Genomic DNA, 21253 nt, shown 5'->3' with positions numbered 1-21253 from the left:
CAGGCTAATCTGGTTCACCAGATAAGTCTCTGCAGCTCAAGTGGCAGAGTGGAGAATCAAACCCGGTTCTCCAGATTAGTGCACCTGCTCTTAACCACTACAGCACACTGGCTCTTGAAGCTGCCTTATATAGAATCAGTCCTTATATTGAATCAGGCTCAGGATTCTCAGGCAGAGAGGTCTTTCATATCACCTACTTCCAGAATCTTTTTTCCACTGGAGAGGCCTGGTATTGAACACGGGAGTTCCTGCATGCCAAGCAGGTCCTTTGCCACAGAGCCACAGCCCCTTCCCTGCAAAAAAAGGAAGCTGCTGTGAGATATGAGACCTTTGCTTAAGGAGACTTACTTCTTAATAGATACATATAATAGGATCTCAATGGCAGGGATTGATTTGTTTATGGATATAGTTCTCTATTATGATCTTTGGGAACTCCTGTTACAATTCAGCTTGCTTTTGAAAGCAGAAAAGGATTAACTGAGCAAAGATTATAGTAGGGAGCCACCCCTGAATGTTTATGTGATACTTAATACACTGTTTTCTCAACACATCTATGCTAAAGAGCAGTGCATAAGGTTACTGGCTGCCACATGTCATAGCTGTATTTGGGATGAACTTGTTCAGTTTTGGAATAAAATTCCATGTTGGGAGAGCTGGCAGTCAATAGGATAAGAAGAAAGTAAGTTCTGTGAGAATGGAAGAGGTGGAGTTGAAAAAGCATGTGTTTGCTAGGTAAAGTAGAAGTTTTATGCATTGCTAACATTGTGAGTGGTTCAATAAGAGTCCTGAAGTTCCCAGCTGCTATTTTGCTGTTTGTGGAACTTACTTTTTAAGACCATAATTGCTTGTTTCACAAAAATTCAAGTTTGTGAAGAACTGTGATTATTCAGCCAACTGTGTGTTATAAATTAATATTTATACAGCTGCATGGTATCCTGGGGATTCGAAGAATCAAACGACTTGTGACTCCCATAAAACGTCTTTAATTAACTTGATTCAGATATTATTGTGTAACTGGGTATGTATCTCCTGGGGAGAATGTTCCGTTTGTTAGCACTTAGGCGAGACATGTTGCAGCTTTCGTTTTGTATCTAGGGGTACATTTATTGAGTGAGTGTGTGTTTTACTTTCAATCAACTGTATGTCTAGTGGTCACCCAGCTGGGTGACCTTGGCTGTGTTTTACCTCCTAGTCTCTTCATGGCTGTTGCACTTACTGTCTTCCAAAGGTGTGGAACATAGAAAGTGTTAAACCAGGAGTGTCTAACTCTGGCCCTTCAGATGTTGATGAACTACGATTCCCATCAGCCCCTGCCAGCATGGCCAGTTGAGCATCTGGAGGGCAGAGTTGGACACCTCTGTACTAAACAATAGTAGTGTTCCTAGGCAACATGAAGTATACACTGCTATCTGACTGGTCCTTCACTTAACAGGTTTCATCAGATAAGCCTCAGCACTAAGCTGGAGAACTTTAAGCTGAGTTTGGCCATTAAACATAGTGCTGACTCACACTTGTTGGTGACCTTCGGAAGCACAGGAGACTTCTAGTAAACTTCTAGCTGGGCTGTGTATGTGTTGAGATGCTGTTCATGTGGGCTGAAGCCTCCACGTAGGTTGATAAGCCTGATTCTGGCAGTTTGAAAAAGTTCCTACTACTACTATAGCATGACTGTGTTCCTACCGGCAGATCAGCCAACATGACTTCTGAGGCCTTCCTGCAGGGCGCACCAAGTATGAACCAGCCCATAAAAATAAACTTGTGCTGGGTGTATTAAAGGAACAGAGACTTTAGCAGAGGCCTTGAAATTGCAGTGATAGTTGCCAGAAGACCAATCTGGCACTATTTAAGTAGCACAATATTTTTGAGGAGGAAGTTATACACATGTATTAATTGTGTACCCATGAGGGCCTTTGCTCTTTGGGTAGAAAAGTAGCATTCCACAAAGAACAGAAGACTGTGTGGTTGAACTGCCAGTCATAATCATAAGGAGGAGCAGTGCATAGTGGTTAAAAACAGGTGTACTCTAATCTGGAGGAACCGGGTTTGATTCCCCACTCTGCCACCTGAGCTGTGGAGGCTTATCTGGGGAATTCAGATTAGCCTGTATACTCCCACACACGCCAGCTGGGTGACCTTGGGCTAGTCACAGTTCTTCTGAGCTCTCTCAGCCCCACCTCTTTCACAGGGTGTTTGTTGTGAGGGGGGAAGGAAAAAGAGTTTGAGTCTCCTTGCAGGAGAGAAAGGGGGGATATAAATCCAAACTCTTCTTCCAAGCTATTGATAGATAACTATGGTATGTATATTCTCATTAAATTATTTGTTTTGTCTTCTAGGTGAAAGAATGGTTATGTTTAAATTGCCAGATGCAGAGAGCTTTGGGAATGGACATGACCACAGCACCTCGCTCCAAAAGCCAGCAGCAGCTACACTCCCCTTCGCTTTCTCCTTCCCATTCCCCAGCCAAACAGCCACAACCACAGCCCCAAGTGGCAACTGGTCCAGAAAAACCACCAGGAACTATGCAGCCAGGCCCCAGGCCAAGTGCTGGTGTCATGCAGCCTGAGACTCCCAAACAACCCACAGCTTCAGCACGGAAGGAACCACACAGCCAAGTCCAGCCAAAACCTGCTGCTCCTCAGGAAGTGGTGAGATCTTCCCCTCAGCATCAACAAGCAAAGCCTTCGTCCGCTGATCAGAGAAAGACTGTGGGAGACTCCCCAGCTAAGACTCCAGCACCTCCCCCTGGTGCTGGGGCACAAGAGCAAGAGGGCCTCACTGGAAAACTCTTTGGATTTGGAGCTTCTCTCCTGACCCAGGCAAGCACACTCATGTCTGTCCAGCCAGAGGCTGCTCCACAAAGTCAACAGTCCCCTGGCAAAGTGCCTCCAAAAATTGTCTTCAGTGATGCCAGCAAAGAAGCTGGCCCTAAAGCCCCAGGCACTGCTCCTGGAATGCAGGGTAAGGCTGGAACTGTCCCAGCTGCAAAGCAAGTGAAAGCAGAACAAGTAACCAAGCCAAAGGATGTGCCGAAAGAAAGGGTCTTGTGCCCCCTCTGCAAAGCGCAGATCAATGTGGGCTCTGGGGAACCCTCCAACTATAATACCTGTACAACCTGTAAGCAGCAGGTCTGCAACATGTGTGGATTCAACCCAACACCTCATCTGGTGGAGGTAAGCAGGTTTCTCACTAGGTTGGGTGCCTTTTTTCCCATTCAGTGCTAAACTGTTTTGGATACCAATGCATTGGTGAAAGTTAACAGGTCCAGGAGTGGAAAAAATGAACATCCAATGTATATTTTGTTGGTTTGATTTATAAACTAATTCTGGTAAGATAACAGATGTACAAAAGAAAGCTATTTGTGCAGTTTTCGGTCTGCCTCCCAGCACATTTAGTAGGATAGAGACTGCTGAATACAAAATGGTTAAGGTGAGGAGTTTTGAGAAAGTAGCCATGACACCAGTATTCAGTATATCATTGTCCAGTTTCTGGCACAAATGTATTGTTTAAGTATGTCTAAGAAGGAGGATGTGTTTTTTATTATAGTATCCCGTTGCATTTGGTTTTGACAAATTGAAATGGCAGTTTTCTTTACAGTTCACCAGGATAGATTCTGGTAACAATACTTCAGGTGCCAAAAAAGAAGGATACTCTTGGATGTCAAAGATATGAAAAGTGAAGTTGGATTTATGAGTCTTTGTCCTTATGGCCAAGGAACAGCAAATAGGAAAAGGTCTTGAGCTACTTAAACTCCTGGAATTTCTTTCATGTTCTTTAGGATGAAAAAGGTTTTTAAATGAATATTCTGAACTTGGGTTTCTGTTGTTGAAAGGAAATGAGGTGGTGAGAGGAACTGCAGGCATTTATGATTTTTTGATGAGAAACAAGGTCTCAGCTTTGTAAAGTGTGCCTGGATGATACCATGCTGAACGATAAATTTGCCATGGAGACTTTTGTGGTTATGTCCTTTATAATTGTTTAGAAATATACATTATATTCTTCTCAGTTTCTGGACATTCCTGATCCCTTACATAATCCTGATCCCCCCCCCTCCCCCAGCACACTGCAATATGACAATGCAAAGGTGCCCCTATTGCTCTTGTTTGTATGCCCAGCCAAGAGGCACAGAAGTTGGTGACATTTGGATATTTGAGGGTGTCAAATATTCCAAACTTTTGATAAGGAACTTACAGTTACAAGTGATAAATTAGGGAGTCTGAATTGCATGGCTTGAAGCAATAATTTGGTTTTAAGATAAGATATTTTCATTGTGAAAAATTAAAGTTAGAAAATGGAGGAATGGACTATAAAAATATCCCTGTATCACAGTTAGGATTGCCAGGTCCCCCCTCGTCACCAGTGTGTGGACTATTTTGAAATATAGACAAACCTCTTTATCAGAACAGCATATGATAGAAAACATTTTCAGAATCAGAAATTTGGAATAAACTAGATTAAACTGAAGAAAGATAAATTGCTTTTGTTTTGGGAAGAAAAGGTTAATTTGAATAGAGAGATAACAGAAGTTTGGATTCTACTATTTGTATTTTTAGCATGGTCAAGTTATTTCTTTGAACATCTGTGGATTGCTTCATTTTACTGCATGAGCTCCTTTTTGAAGTTGGTCGTACAAGCATGCTATTCCTAATAGGACTACCTCAGAGACAGTTACCAGTTCTTGATGCTGTGGGAATTGGTGCAGATGAGTGGGCAGTGGATGACCTTCTGCCTCTAATTAGCACTGAAGAAACACCATGGCACCCCTATGAGCTGCTCACAGCTGGTGCATCTGTTACCGGAGAGGGACAGAAAACTCATCATCTGGCCCTCTTCCAAGTTGCAGAGTCCCCCCCACCCCACCCAATCTTTCTATTCCCAAAAGAAAAACTCTGCCTTGACATTTCAAGTGCATGCAGATCTTTCCCACACAACTTCAAACTACTTCTGGCTTCCTTTAACTGCTGCTGTTAAAAGGCTGTCATATTCTACACAGTGTAACAGTGCTGTATTTAAGCACTTGAGATGAAATGTCTGTGTGGGTTACATCAGTAATTCTTTGCCTCATATAGCAGTTGTAGAGTCTAGAATGTGTCATGTATATAACAGCCCTATCCAACAAAAGCTGGTTTAAAGATCTGTAATGTAATGCATTTTATGTACTTTTGTCACAAACAGCCCTCCCCTTCTAGGGTTGCCAACTCCAACCTGGGAAATTCCTAAGATTTGAGGACACCGCATTTGGGAGCTCAGAGGGAGCTCAGCAGGGTCGTGGTGCCATAAAGTCCACCCTGCAAAGCTGCCATTCTAAAACAAGTGTTGACATTTCGTGTTAAAGGGACGGTGCAGCAAAACCATGCTGACCCATTTTGTTTTCCCTGCCATTATATATCCACATCCACATCTACCAGCCAGATATTTCAAATCATGAAACTACTACTGCTCGTAGGCTGTTAAAGCACTCTAATACCATTTAGCCTTACATAACTTCTTAATGGAGGATAAGCTCCAAGGCTTGGGGTGTGGCAGGCAGCACCTTGTGGCAGCTACTTGTTATGCTTGAACCACTGTGGGGGCTGAGCCTATGGAACAACAACCCTTGGAGGAATGTTTTCCCCTTTAGCTGGATGCCTGGTATTTCATTCAATCTGTAACTACGAAAAATTGCCCATATTTGAAGAAAGCTGGAAAGTAACATAGTCCTGACCTTGATAGCACCAGATAGCCCGATTTCATCACAACTCGGAAGCCAAGCAGGGAGAAAGTACTTGGGAGGTACAAGGAATACCAGAATTGTGATGTTGTGAATGTCTCATGTTGTGAATGTCTCTTGCCTTAAACACCCACCAAGGGTTGCCATGAGTCAGATGTGATTTGATGGGTATAAAAAAAGATAGACATAAGAGATATTGAGTACTCTATCCATTTTACCTGTGGAAAATTGTAAATGAGATCTCCGGCGATTAGCATGCCACTAAGTCACAGTTGGCATTTATATTGTGCTGTCAGTGGCCTTTTCCACACTACCAAATTAAAACATTTTGAGGGAGGAAATAAAACATTTCTTCTGAGGAGTTCTGCAAAGTTTTTAGCCCAAAACATTTCATTTCCAGCCTGATAACATTTTAAATGCATCCTGTTTTCTAGTGCTTCTTTTGTTAAAACGATTTCAGAATGTTTTGGCTTGCTGTGCATATCCCTTTGAGATATTTCCCATGCTTCTCTTCAGTTCCTAGACTAGACCATCCTGTCTTGTATTGGGCACTAGATTAATTAATGCTTCTGTTGCTTTCCAAGTCAGTTTCCACGATTTTTGTCCTTGGAGACAGCCATAGAGTGCACAAAGGACTTCAGTCGTAGGTTTGTTTTGGAGTCTTTTACTCCTCTGCACCAGCTCAGCGATGCATAATCTTGTCAATAACAATTTATTGAATGTCTTCAGAGAGTGTGTGTTGTAGGGTTGCCAGGTCCCCACAGCTACCCATGGGGGATGGGGGCCCCTGGTAGGGTTGCCAGCTCCAGATTGGGAAACTCCTGGAGATCTGAGGATGGGGCCCAGGAAAGATAGGGACCTAAGTGGGTTACAATGCCTCAGAATTCATTTTCTCCAGGGGAAGTGATCACTGTAGTGTGGAAACAAGCTAAATTCCAAAGAATCCCCTGGGAGCTGGCATCCCTAGTGTGTTTTGCCATCCTCAGCTGGGCTGAGTCTGCAAGAGATTCAAAGATGGGCTTTAGCTCTTCCTGTCGAGGCCTTGTTGCAGGAAGCAGAGGCATAGATTGCGGACCTTATTTGGCGTGCAGAAATACTCCACTGCAGCAGCCTTTTGCTTCCTTGGCTATTTGAACTCTGCAATCTCCGAGGTCAGCATTTGCAACTCTGAACATGCCAGGGGCCTGAACTGTTGAGGAAGATGAGCCCAGCGGAAGCAGTTAAGGGATAATACATGCAGTACTCCCCTGTGGAGGTTAGATTTCTGTTTCAGGCAATTCTGTGCTTAGGTTGGCTGACCACACAGAACATGACACATTCTCAACAGTTTACAGACATGATTCAAATGGCAAAACTTGATTGGTAGGAGTGACAGGCAGCTCTGCGAAGCAGAAGATTTCAGAAGATGCTGCCATGTAACAATCACATCCAGAAACTGCAAAGAAAACACAAAGTGAAATGAAAGGGAGTTTGCCTTAGCCTGGGAGGTAAAGGAAGATGGAAAGTAGATGTGACATAAAGGACTCTAGCCAACGGTGATGCCTCAGCCTGTTTCACAGAGGCAATGAATTCCCAACCACAATGTACATGATAAAATGAAGAAGAGTCACACTCACTCTACTAGTTACGCAAAGTAACTGCAGAACTCTATATTCACCTGAAGCCAGGGTGGAGCCATGTAAATGAAATGGCAGAATTAGGTGTAAAGAGGCTGGCTCTGTTCTCACCAAACAGATGCTGGGGGGAGCCGGGGGGGGGGGATATGCAAACACTATGCAACTGTGGACTGGCCTCGTTTCAAAGAAACAGACCCCATGCAGATGAATAGTGGGGTATCATGGTTGTCATGCCTTTTATTGAGGCTTTGATTCTAGTTCAATGCTTTAAATTGGAGTGACCAGATGACATAATTTTGTCTGACCCCCCTGAAGCCCATTATTGATTTTCTATAATGCTGGGACTATTGAGAAGGAGAAAAGATCGAGGGCACAGTTGCTTGTTGACTGTTCAGTTTTTCCTCATAGGGAAGGTGTTCCAATTCCCTAATTGTCTTCACTGCGTTCTTCTGTACTCTTCACAGCTCTGCAATGTCCTTTTCAAGATACATTGACCAGAGCTGTACTCAGTGTTCTAAATGAGGCTGCACCATAGATCTATACAGGGTATTATAATATTGGTTGTTTATTTTCAGTCTCTTTCCTAATAATTCCAGTCATAGAGTTTGCCTTTTTCATTAGTACAGCACACTAGATCAACACTTTGGTGAGCTATCTGCTATGATCCCAAGATCTTTTTGCTTCTCACTCTCAGCAAGTTCAGAGCCCAGTAGCCTATACTTGAAATTAAGTTTTTTATCCCTGAGTGCATCACTTTACACTTACCAACATTCAACCTCATTTGCCAAACTGTTGCTCACTCCCTTATTTGTGGAGCTCCTCCTGGAGTTCTTCACAGTCATCTTGGTTTTCATCATCCTGATTTATTTTGTGTAATCTCCAGACTTTACCACTATACTACTCACCCCTAATTCCAGATAATATGTGAACAAATTAAATAGTACTCGCCCCAATACTGATCCTTCTAGGACCCCAGTGCTTCCCTCCCTCCATTATGAGAACTGTCCATTTATTCCTATTCTTTGCTTTGTGTCATTTAACCAATTTTCAATCCATAAGAGAACATGCCCACTTATCCAATGACTGCTAAGTTTGCTCAGGAGACTTTGGTGAGGTACCTTGTCAAAAGCCTTTTGAAGGTCAAAGTCTATAATGTCCACCAGTTCACTATTATTGACATACTTGCTCCCTTTCTCAAACAACTCCAAAAGATTGGTGAGGTAAGACTTCCCTTTACAGAAACCATGCTGATTTTATTTATTTTATTCAATTTATACCCTGTCTTCTCCCATTTATGCTAAGCTCAGGATGGCTTCCAACATACATTACAGTGTAAAACAGTACACACACACTAGCAGGGCACTTGTGCTTCGCTACGCATACTTCATCATAGGCTCTCTATGAATTTTGGGGTGACATTCAACATACTTCTTTACAGCCTGTTTGTGAACTTTGGGGTGACATGCAGCATATTTTCTCACAGCCTGTCTGTGGACTGATGAGTTTGTTTTAGCATTATTTTGCAGCAGCTTCCTGTAGTTGTCTTTTTCTAATGCAATGTGTTATTGCTCTCTTTCACCTGGTGGGGTCCAAAAGACGTCATGTGGAAGCAGCCGTTGTATTTTTTTAATTAATATTTTTATTAATTTTGCATAATAAAATAGTTACAGATTCCACTTTCCTAGTACAACTTAACCATACAGATTTCTTCGATAATGCAGCCGTTGTATTTTTGGGATGCAGAAAGGAAGTGTTCTGCCATTGGATGCTGATGAGTGAGAAGCTGTGAAGAGGTTCAGGGTAGGGTTGAAGGGTAGGGAGCTGGACTGTACCACCACTGCAGCACATTCCTGGGGACTCATCCTGCCACTTCAGAGCACAACACCAAGCACAGGTGATCGGAGGCTGAGAGCAGTAAACTTGTCTCCACACTAATCAATCTGATTCCATATGCAAAACTCGACAAATGCTTCAGCAGAAGGGATAGGTTCGCATGCGTTGTGGAGGGCAGTGTTAGAGTGCATTTGGCGCACCTTGGTGAAGGACCTGAAGCTGGTAATTTTTAACTGTCACCCTTAGAATGTTCGTGCAGCATGTCTGTGGACTGAGCGGTTGGTTTGCCCTTAGAATGTTCGTGCAGATGGCCAGAGATGAGCAGTGAAAACAGTAAATAGGTAATAAATCAAGTGGAAGTGAATATTTTGGGAAATCCTTTCTTAGTGAGCACCTGGAGTACATAAGGAACAGGTGTGCCAAATTTCATGTGTGTGGTTTCGGTGGTTTTTGAGTTCTGGTGATGAGTCAGTCAGTCAGTGAGTGGTATTTCACGTTTATATATATAGATATAACTGTAATCTCATTGGTGAGTTGGTTTGCAGGAACGGTAGATAATGGCCAACAATCACTCAGAGCAACAAGATCCTCCAAAGAGTGTTGCAGAGAGAACAGAAAGGAAAGGAGGCTAACTGATCTACTTAACTGTTTCCTTCTGCAATCTTTGTTTATCTATCTGCCTAATAATTCTGTCATTTATTACAGTTCCTACTAATTTGCCTGGGACAGATGTTAGTTTGACTTATACTTTCCTAGTTCCCCTCTGGACTTCTTTTAAAAAATTGGCATAACATTTGCTACTCTCTAGTCTTCTGGTATAGCAGCTGAATTTCATGATAGATTACATGTATGGGTTAAGATTAACTATTTCACATTTGTGTTCCTTAAGAACTCTCAGGTGCATGCTGCAGGATGTGCAGGTGTAACCTCAGCTTATGGGTTCTGTGGGGCAGAACTTGGAAGGAGTTTGCAACAACTATATTTAAACAAAAATGTTTACTTTTCCTTGACATATAACACTCATCAAGTATTAACATTTAACATAAAAATTCAAGGTCTTGTTTAAATTTCATTTCATGTCCCTCTAATTACAGTCTGAAAATATCAATGCTGGATTCAAGATGATGACGGCCACCCAAAAAAACTCTCACCAATTACACACAAAAAGCCCTGAAACAATAAATTCTAATTGTCGAAGGCTTTCACGGCCGGAATCACTGGGGTGTTGTGGGGTTTCTGGGCTGTATGTGTTCCAGTAGCATTTTCTCCGGATGTTTTGCCTGCATCTGTGGCTGGCATCTTCAGAGGATCCTCTGAATATAATTGAACTTCTCTGCCTTCTCCCTTTATTCCTTGGTCATTCAAAGACCCAACTGCTTCTCTGGCTGGTTTACTATGGATATATTTAAATAAACATTTATTGTTTGACTTAATGGTTTTAGCAACCTGTTCCTCAGTTTCTCTTTTTGAATTCCTGATTTTTGACTTAACTTCTCTTTTGCCAGATGCTGTGCTCCATTTAGCTTAATTAATTGGGGCAAAACTTCCACTCTTTAAAAGAAACCTCTTCACTTTTTATAGCTTCCTTGACTTGCATTGCTAACCATGCAGGCATTCTTTTAACCTTGCCTTTTCTAACCTATGTAATGCATTCTATCTGGCCTTAATTAGTGTGGTTTTAAATAGTTTCCAAATCCTCTAAGAATTTGACTTTCTTATGCTTACTTTTCAGGGGTTTTCTTTAAACTATGCCACTCATTATTATAATATTCTGTCTTTCAGAATCAGCTTTTTTTTTTGCAGATCTTTATTTTAGCCAGAATAGTGGTCCTCACTATTTTTGAGTCATTGGTCACTTTTGGAATTCTGACAGAGGATGGGTCTGTGTGTGTGTGCAACCACAAAATGGCTGCCAAAGACGACACTATCAAACACAAACACAGGAGGCAGAACCCTTCACACAAACACGCAGAGGAAGACTAAGTGCAGGAGTAAAGAGGGATCTTAAAAAAATGCAGGGAAAGAGGAATGCGAGAGAATAAAACTAACACCGTGGCATCTGCCACTGAATATTTAACATCATGGTGACTCAGCTGGTTGCACCCACTTTCTAAAAAAATGTGGTGCCAGGAAAGGTGCCAGTGGGTGCTGTGGTGCCTGTGGATACCACACCAGGGACCTGTGAGCTAGAAAGTTGACTTTTAATTAATTAATTTATTTAAAATATTTATTAGATTCCTTATGGAGCTCAAGATGGCCTGTATAGCATAGATAATAAAATGCCTTAAAAATAACAACCAGGAATAAAATCACAATTCAAGACTGCTAGTAAACTTAATTAAATGCAATCCTAAATAAGTTGTCTTCAATTGCCTCCTAAAGACTGAAAGTGAAGGGCCACACAGTCCCAATAGCTGGCCCTGAACAGCAGTCTAACTGCAGCATTCATTACTAGCAGCAGCCTCTGAACACTCTTCAAATGGAATAATGTATGCAGATTTTTGAAAGACCATTTTGGGCACTAGAAACAGACCAGTTTCCGAGTTGCTTTCTCAGACTTTTTTCTTGGAGAGAAAATCTATGATGCTTCTGCTAGATTCTCAGCTGTATGTCCCTATTTCAGCAACTGGAGACAATGTCCCTCCTAACACATGTGGTAAATTCCCTTATTATTTCCTTTCCTGCAAGGTCAATTACAAAAATAATTTCTCTAATTGTGAAAGGTTGTGAAGAAAGTAAGGGGCAAAGCAACTTTTCTGCCACTACATGTTAGCTTCTTGTTAGAAATGTATGATATTGTTTGAGTATAGAAGTGGTGCATTCCCTTCCTAGAGGGCTGACAGACAACATTAAACTGATAAGACAGGGCTATAGGAAAAGTTCAAGGACTGACATAGAAGTGCTAGGAATGAGAAAAGGAAGAGTCAGGTAGAAGCTAAAATGCAATAAAGATGTTTAAAGTGACAACTGACAAGCCCAAGAAGTTGATCTTGAGGAGTGATTTAAAAGAGAAGGGAGTGGCTTGATTAGGAGAGGGAGACTGACCTAGGAAGTGGCAGGGCACAGTGGGGCTGAGAATAGCATAGAAAGGAGTTGAGCAGAGGATATGCGCTTAGTTCCCAGCTGCTTTTAGAGCTGTCAGATGAAAGATCACCACAGAATATAACCCTTTCATTACAAGCAACAGAAGATCTCCATCCTGGCCTTAAACGACAGAACAATGTTGCTTCTCAAAGAGAAATCCAGTCTTTACTGAAGCACAAAATAGACGCCAGACATGGTTGTTAACTTTATCGGGATAAGTATGGACTAGGTTATTCCTTTGCCTGCTTTTGGATCTCTAGGTAACTGAATTGAAACGTAATGGTAGTCTGTTAAGGAAAGAATGGACAAAAAGAATCTGCAGAAGTGCAACCCAGAAATTAAGATCACGGGGAGAAGCCCTCCTCACTGTCCCACCAATCAAATTATGAACAACCTCCCCAGGGAGGTGCACCTGGCCCCCTCACTTTCTACATTCAGGAGACAGCTGAAGACAGTTTTATTTAGGACAGCATTTGACTAATTTGGTTTTATTAGTGGCAATCCTAATCCGAAATTTTAAATTGTGGAATTTTAGGTGCTTCTGTAATTGCTGTTTTATGTATATTGCAGGCCTGCCAGATAGAAGGGCAGCTAATAAATGTTTTAAATGAATAAGTAAATAAAACTGCAGCCAATGAACTAATTTCCAGAGGAAAATACTGCAGCATCCTAATAGGAAATTGTAAAATGAATTTGAAAATAAAGAACTGTGTCACACTAAAAGCATTTTTGTTGCTGTTATGATTATTGCTGGACAAACAGTTTAAATCAGACATACACAAACAGCAGGTAAACGTTTTTGCATCTTCACTGGTGTCTTCATCTTTTAGTAAATTCTGTTCCTCCTGTCTGGTAGCCAGCATGCTGCAGCAAGAATAAGCAGAGGTACTTGGTTTTGATGGAACGATGGGGGTGGGGGGGAGGAGGAGTGACTCTTGATTCTGATGCACCTTTTGCTCCAGGCCTTTTGACTGGGGTTGACTCGTGCAGTGCATCACTTTTTCATGAGGCAGTCTGCAAGGGCTGAAGGGGAGAGGAATATTGGAGTTATTGTGGACGTGGGCAATATGGATTTTTCTGGAGAGCTGTTAAAACCGCTTTCAATTATCACTGCCTTGCTTTCCTCGCATGCAGACTTAGAAGATGTCACTTGGCATTGTGCAGAATTCCAGTGGTGGTGCCATATCTCATTACAAGCTCACATATCCAGTGTGCTTAGCCCATTATTGCACTGTTCTTTTAAGCAGGACAGCTCCCTATTCTTTCTGTTATATAGCTTTGCAGAGGAGAGAGCTCTGCTTTTCCTCATTTAGAGTCCTGTGCTGCCTTGTTGGAGGCTCCAGGCTCCTCAGTTCCCTTAACCATTCCTCTGTAACCCTTTCATGTTTGGAAGTCCTCATTATCTGAATCCTTTAACAGTAAAAGAGAAATCTACTACAGAACAAAGTGTGGGAATTACTCCTCCCTTCATACACGTTGGTTATTCAGACTGGCGTCATCTGTCAAACGGAGTTTGTTCAAACAGATTTTTAAAGCCAGGGTTTGTGTCTATCTGCAGGTGCTTTCCAGATTTACAGAGGTCCTAATTTTCCAGCAAAAAACAGTGATTCATACCAGAGTTTTAAAGAACGGGTCATACTGAGGTACAGAATGGGCCCCATATCTATAACATCTTCTGGAAATGGCACTGTAAAATTAAGGTTTGAAGTTATAATGAAAGAGAAAGGTGGAAAAGAGTGGAGCATAACCTTCAGCTTTTGCATTAGGCTATAGTGAATAGTGAATAATACTTGGTAGATGAATAATACTTGGTAGACGAAGGGAATGCTGTTGATGTAGTATATCTAGATTTTAGTAAAGCCTTTGAGAAGGTGCCCCATGACATTCTTGCAAGTAAGCTAGTAAAATGTGGACTGGACAATGCTATTGTTAGATGGATTTGCAATTGGTTGACTGACCAAACCCAAAGAGTGCTCAGCAATGGTTCATCTTCATCCTGGAGAGAAGTGACTAATGAGGTGCCACTGGGTTCTGTCCTAGGTCCAGTGATATTCAATATTTTTATCAATGACTTGGATGATGAAATAGAGGGCATACTAATCAAATTTGCAGATGACATCAAATTAGGAGGAGGAGCTAATATCCCAGAGGACAGAGTCAGGATTCAAAATGACCTGGACAGGATATAGAGATGGGCCAAAGCTAACAAAATGAACTTCAACAGAGGTAAGATACTCCACTTAGGCAAAAAATTAAAATAAAATGCACAGATATAGAATAGGTGACACCTGGCTTGACAGCACTATATGTGAAAGGAGATCTGGGAGTCTTAGTAGACCACAAGCTGAACATGAATCAGCAAGGTGATGCAGCAGCCAAGAAAGCCAATGCAATTCTGGGATGCATCAATAGGAGTATAGTGTCTAGATCAGGGGTAGGGAACCTGCGGCTCTCCAGATATTCAGGAACTACAATTCCCATCAGCCCCTACCAGCATGGCCAATTGGCCATGCTGACAGAGGCTGATGGGAATTGTAGTTCCTGAACATCTGGAGAGCCGCAGGTTCCCTACCCCTGGTCTAGATCAAGGGATGTAATAGTATCTCTCTACTCTGCACTGGTCAGACCTCACCTGAAATATTGTATTCAGTTCTGGGCACTGCAATTCAAGAAGGATATTGACAAGCTGGAATGGGTCCAGAGGAGTCAACCAAAATGGTAAAAGGTCTGGAATTCATGCCCTAAGAGGAAAGACTTAGGGAGTTGGGTATGTTTAGTTTGACAAACAGAAGGTTAAGGGGTAACATTATAGCTATGTTTAAATATTTGAAGAGATGTCATGTTGAAAGCTTGTTTTCTGCTGCTCCAGAGACTAGGACAAGGAGTAATGGGTTCAAGGTACAAGAAAAGAGATTCCATCTAAACATTAGGAGGAACTTGCTGACAGGGCTGTTCGACAGCAGAATACATTTCCTTGGATCATAGTGGAATCTCCTTCTTTGGAGGTTTTTAAACAGAGGCTGGATGGCCATCTGTCAGGGGTACCTTGATTGTCTGTTCCTGCATGGCAGGGGGTTGATGGCCCTTGTGGTCTCTTCCAACTCTATGATTCTATGACTTATAAATGTTTCTGGTAAGTACTTTGTTCACTCAGCATTTGAGAGGAATGTGATATACCCCCCTGAAGTCAAGCAGCAAACAGAAAAATGAGGGAGTGTGTTGAAGTTTATGTTTTAAAATTTCTGCATGCATGCTTTTGAAAAATGAATGTGTGCCCAGAAGTTGCACCAAGCCGGCGTTTCCAGAGTGCGCTGGGAAGCGCACTTTCTTGGAAACGCCGGCTGGAAGCCGCTGCCGTGCGAACAGCAGTGGCTTCCAGGCGTTCCCCCCCCCTCCACTTACCTGCTCTCCCAGGCCCTCGGTATTATCCCACCCGAAGGGGCCTGGGGACACGCCTACTCACTCTGGGCGGCACTTTTCGAAGCAGTAGCGCGCCAGGGAGCAGGGGAGGCGTGGTCCCCAGGCTTTGCTGCCAGCGACGCCGGAGGGCTAGAGCAGGTAAGTCCACCGAACAATGGCGTTTCCAGTGGCGGTAAGCCCGCTCTTCCAGTTCTTTCTGGGACCGGCCCAAGCGGACGGTCCAGGCGTCATTTACGAGGTCACCGGCGTCAGTAACGCCCGACCTGCAAGCCTTCCTTCCACCTCCGATGCAAGGAGAAGGGCCTCCTCCTCCTTAGATATTCCCTTTCTTCAAGAATGTTTCCCATCTTCCTTAAGCAAAGAACCTTCTGCTCTTTTGGGGCATAATTACATTGTCACTAGAAATGTATTTATCTGGTAATTCCAAGGCAGAGAAGATTGTCAGGTTAAGGCAGTTCCATCAGCTCAATGATACTCTCTTCTCTGCTTTTCGAGAAGAGAGGAATGATAGAAAAGGAAAGAGAACTAGAGTTATATGGTGCTTCCAGATATGCCTGATTCAGTAGAGATATAATGAATATGGTATTTGTTTCCACTAATTGGAAAATTCAGTAGTTTTCAAAGCAACATAGGCAGGGAATCCCAAGATATTTTGGCAACATCTTTATTTTGCCACAACACTTTCATGGATGTTGCTATGTACGTATCAGTTCTGCACTTTACAAGCCTTTTCCATAGCAAAGAATAAAAACCATGCTGTTATCTGTGCATTTACTTTGCCCAAGATGAAACAGCAGCAAGGGTCTAGCTGCTGACTACCAGGGGCGTAGTTCCAACAGGGCCAGGTGGGGTGCAACACCCTGGGCACACAGTGTGGCGTTCTGGGGTGGGGGCAGACAGTGGTGCAGCAGGGGCACAGGGCGCACACGTGCCCCTAGCGGAGTTCCCCATTGCTCTGCCCCTGCTGACTACTTTGAGATCCCTTTCATCACTTTCATTTTGCTTCAGCATTTGGCTAGTCACATGATGATTGTGTAAATAGGTCAAAGACTGAAATAGGTAAAAAGGTTGTTATGACAAACTAAATGATTGTAGAAATAAACTCCTGGACTTAAATAGTGCTGCTAGTATTTTCATTGGTCTTTTTTCTGTGGCTTGACAAAGCATGGAATGCAGAAATGAATTGCTCCATACAAAGCTTGTATGTATTCTCCTACCAGTTTGTAACAATAAATTTGTACAGATTAGGATCTCCTGTGGGTTGTGCATTTTCAATGGAGAAAGAATTCTAAGGGACCTGCTGTGAGATTTGCTTTGAAATCACATAGGATTGAACACTAGTAAACTGGGTCAAGAATGCGTGCCTTCTACATCTGTTAGTCACAAGATCATGCATTTATTAGTGACTTTTCTCTGTGAATTTCATTGTAACTTCTCTGATTCTATTCATCTAGAATTGGTTGCCTTCCAGGATGGAATGCGTTGCTCAGGACAGAATAGTCCTTCTTAGCATGTGCCCCTTTGTTGTTTCCTGACAAATAGTATCACAGAGAAGAAGAAGAGAAGAAGAGTTTGGATTTATATCCCCCTTTCTCTCCTGTAGGAGACTCAAAGGGGCTTACAATCTCCTTGCCCTCCCCCCCTCACAACAAACACCCTGTGAGGTGGGTGGGGCTGAGAGAGCTCTGAAAAGCTGTGACTAGCCCAAGGTCATCCAGCTGGCATGTGTGGCAGTGCACAGGCTAATCTGAATTCCCCAGATAAGCCTCCACAGCTCAAGTGGCAGAGCGGGGAATCAAACCCGGTTCCTCCAGATTAGAATGCAATTGCTCTTAACCACTATGCCACTGCTGTTCCTTCCCTTCATGGAGAAGGGAAGCATGACTACTTTGCTCTAAACCTGTTTTTGTGATGTTTGATCCTTGCTAGCTTTCTCTAGAGTGCTGTAATTAATTTTTTAATTATTTTTATTATAATCCTCTGTTCTACTTATCAGGAGTTCTTAGAATTTCAGTTCAGTTCTTTATAGTATTTACAGTTTCTCTCTGTTTTGTATAAGCTGAATTTTAGTCCAAAATGATCACAGTGTTGCTAACAAGCTGATTTCTCATAAATAGTATCTTAATATTTATTACGGATATAGGTACTTTATGATAATGCTTTTGAAAATTCCAAAATATTGAGTTGGTATTAGTACAGCTTTGGAGAGCTTTATAAAGATGAACGATTCAGTTTTTTATTATCAAACATTTGCCTCTAATGTGGAATTTTGAAGACTAGTTCTATTGTTATTATGCCAACTGGGTAATACTACCAACTTAATATTTCAAGAGTCAAGTGTAGAATGTTACTAGTAAGTATGTAAATGGATAGAGATTGTAACTCTGAAGGGATTGTGGTGTTAAGGGATGCTTATATGAAGCCAGATAAGAACTAGTATATTACCTTTGCAGTGAGTGTTAATTCAACAAAGATTCTTTAAAAACTCTCATCCTGAGTCTTAGAGACTGATTTCCAGGAATGTTCTAACTGGGTTAATTGGTATTTAATGGTATGAATTTAATATGGGTTAGTTAACTATTATTAAGACTCTGTTCTGACATAGAAAGCCACTCTACTAATAATTGTCAGCAAATGAGTGAGTATGTGCTACATAACCCTCAATAAGTGAGACAAATTAATTAAATCAACAGTTTTTTTCTGCCTGCTCTGCTTTAAACAGCCACATGATTGTAAAGATCAAAAGGCAAAGCTTTCCCCACCTCTGTCCAAGGAAGAGCTTAATCAGTTCAGCTTGATAGGCAGCAGTTACAGATACATGAACTCTGAAGAAAGAGGAAGTCCACATTATGAAAAGTTTAGCAGGATATGAACACAGGAAGAGGTACCATAAAATAATCAAGGTACTCACAGGAATATGTCCTATACTACATCCATTCTTCACAGCTTGCGCATTACAGACAGCAGATTTTCTCTATAAGGCTTGACTAAAGCATCTTTTCCTTTCCATTCTCTAGGAAAGGGGGCACCCAGCACCCATTCAGTCATATCCCAGCCATTGATTGGAATCCCCTGTCAATATAATTTAGCAGAGTTTACAATACTCGGGAGTAGAGAGAATAGCAAAGAGCTATTGACTTTTTTAGGATTCACTGACAGCATAACCTAAACATAGCAAACAATCTGAGTCATAACTGAACTGGCTTTTTAAAGAACTGTCTTTTTCCAGAATATTTGACTGTTTAAAGAAAAAGTTAATATCCTTTTGGTATGATTTCTCTAAACAGGCAAACTCAGGCCCAGAAAGATAGATATTGTTGTTTTTAATGTTCAGAAATAACCATTTTGTTTCTCACTTCCTCAGCTTATGTGTTCCTGAACTGGTAACACTTTACTTCTTAAATAGCATGTGATGGTTTATTTTTAATTTGCCTTGGTACCAAACTGAATTTGCAGCTAAATTAAAAGTATTTGAAAAGATTTCTCAGTTCAATTGCCTGTGCTCTATGCAGTTGAATATCTGGTTTCTATTTCAAAAACTGTTTGTACCCCAGGCACAAACAGGTGGCAGAGCGTTATAAATAATTGGCAGCAATAGCCCGAGTCTGTATCAAAAAAAGTCTTTTTATGACACATGCTGGTTGAATTCAACCTTTCTCTGCAAATCCTGTTGCGATTCTGTAATTACCAGCTTTTGGTAACAGTGGAATATTTGGGGCTTTGTAAAGTACATGAATTCCTATGACATAAACTATTAAAAGTACCAGGAGCCCTAAGAAGTTAGACCTCAAAGAGCTAGAGAGCCAGAGTTCATTTCTTTAAAATTGGGTGTTTCAAAACAGAAATGATTCAGAAAGCTCTTCATTCTCTGTTTCCAATGCAATAGATTAATCTGAACCACATGGCAGGAATAGAATTAATTAAATCCATTAAAATAACTGTTCATCTGCTCTGGATCCCCCCCCCCCCCCTTGTGGAATCTTTTGGTTATGTTCATTGGCTCTGAATTTCTTTTGTTACAGTTCCTGTCACTTTGCCCCAGGGGTTTTGCATCTGTCTGTCTTTATTCCTACCATTAATTCTTGGTCTTCTGGAAATTTACCTTCTTACATACCTTGAATGTAGGAGGTGCCAAGTTTGATCACTAAAGTATATCAGGTACCAGAGAGAGAGGAAAGCTCTGCTAGAGAATAGTTACCAGTTAGTGGAGAACAGGCCTCTGTAACATTTTTAACCTACCTGAATGTGATCCATAAAGAGGGTTTTGCATAATTGGGTAGCCAACAAATCAGAAGCCATGCTAAACCCAGCCACTAAGGGGGGGGGGGGGCAAATCAGCTGGACAGCCCCTGAAGCCAGCATCATGCAGCATTCAGAATGCATCTCAAATTATTTTGCTTCTAATTCAGTTCTGTACTGCAGCCACTAGGGTCACGGGGAAAGCAGAGCACAGTGAAGGGCAATAGCTCTGCTTTCTGCTGGCCCTGTCTTCTGGCAGCAGTCTATGCTTTCTCTGTTCCTTTAGTTCCACTCAGCTCTAGTTTTGTCTGCATAGCTAGATCTTACAGTGGAGTAGCACTCTTAGTGTGTTGCAGCAAAATGTCAAAAAACAAAATCTTTAATTGTCTTTTCTTTATTTTCAATTCCTCTTTTCCACACTTCTCCTTCATTTTGGTCTCTTCTTTTCATGATCTGCCTTCATTCCTCTCTCCTAATTCCTACCCCTCTCCATTTGGTTTCAACTTATTGTTGAAGGCTTTCACGGCTGGAATCGACTGGTTGAGGTGGATTTTCTGGGCTGTGTGGCCGTGATCTGGTGGATCTTGTCCCTAACGTTTCGCCTGCATCTGTGGCTGGCATCTTCAGAGGTGTATCACAGAGGGAAGTCTGTTACACACTGTGTCCAGAGAGAAGAGAATGTTTGGGGTATATATGTTTGGGGGCCCTCATAGAATAAGGATGGCACAACCTGGTCCTCTATCAGCCCGCATTTGCTATGCTGAATGTAATTATTATTTTTTCTTTAAACACAATGCAAGGTTCAAAACTTTTCTTTCAGTATTTTTGTTCGAGTCCTTGTTTGCTAATTGCTTTTTGATAAGCACTATGGCTGATTGAGTGAACTGATGGTTGAGAGGATCTGTTATCATGCAGATATTATGTATTTGTCTTAATCTTCCCTAGATGGTTTCTTTAAGCCTAAATTCTGATGACTCCAAGCCAGTTTCCCATTGTCAGTGAAAAAATAATTTGAAGTGTAGTTTTCCTCTTCCTTACTCAGTAGGATACTTGTTGTAGTGGGCTACTATTTGCTTCAGCTTACATTAGAAGCCCATCAGTTGGGGTATATCCACTTCTCTGACTTTTTATAAGACCATATGACAGAAAAATCTGGACCAAATCAATAGCTCATCTGGTCCAGCATCCTATTTTCTCCAGTGGCTGACTGAAGCGGATGTTCTGTAATATTCCACAAAGAGGGGTACAAAGCCCCAGTCTTTTTCTGTTAGCCCATCCCCCCAGACTGGTATGCCTAAGTATATTGTTTAATTGTAAACCTCTCTAGAGAGGCAGCATATACATTTTTAAAGTA

The 21253-nt window shown here is 41.8% G+C and overlaps 1 protein-coding gene across 1 annotated transcript in view; it reads left to right on the top strand.

Annotated features, from left to right (window-relative positions):
- The window catches only part of BSN (bassoon presynaptic cytomatrix protein), a 279004-nt gene that overhangs the window by 70755 nt on the left and 186996 nt on the right, over window positions 1–21253 (top strand). Inside the window, exon 3 of the mRNA XM_048489848.1 lies at window positions 2334–3170. Coding sequence (XP_048345805.1) covers window positions 2334–3170 — 837 coding nt within the window. The remainder of the gene's footprint in view (window positions 1–2333; window positions 3171–21253) is intronic.

This window comes from Sphaerodactylus townsendi, linkage group LG03 (assembly GCF_021028975.2).
Source record: "Sphaerodactylus townsendi isolate TG3544 linkage group LG03, MPM_Stown_v2.3, whole genome shotgun sequence".
In the NCBI taxonomy this organism is placed as follows: domain Eukaryota; kingdom Metazoa; phylum Chordata; class Lepidosauria; order Squamata; family Sphaerodactylidae; genus Sphaerodactylus; species Sphaerodactylus townsendi.
This window is presented reverse-complemented; position numbering and strand designations above follow the sequence as displayed.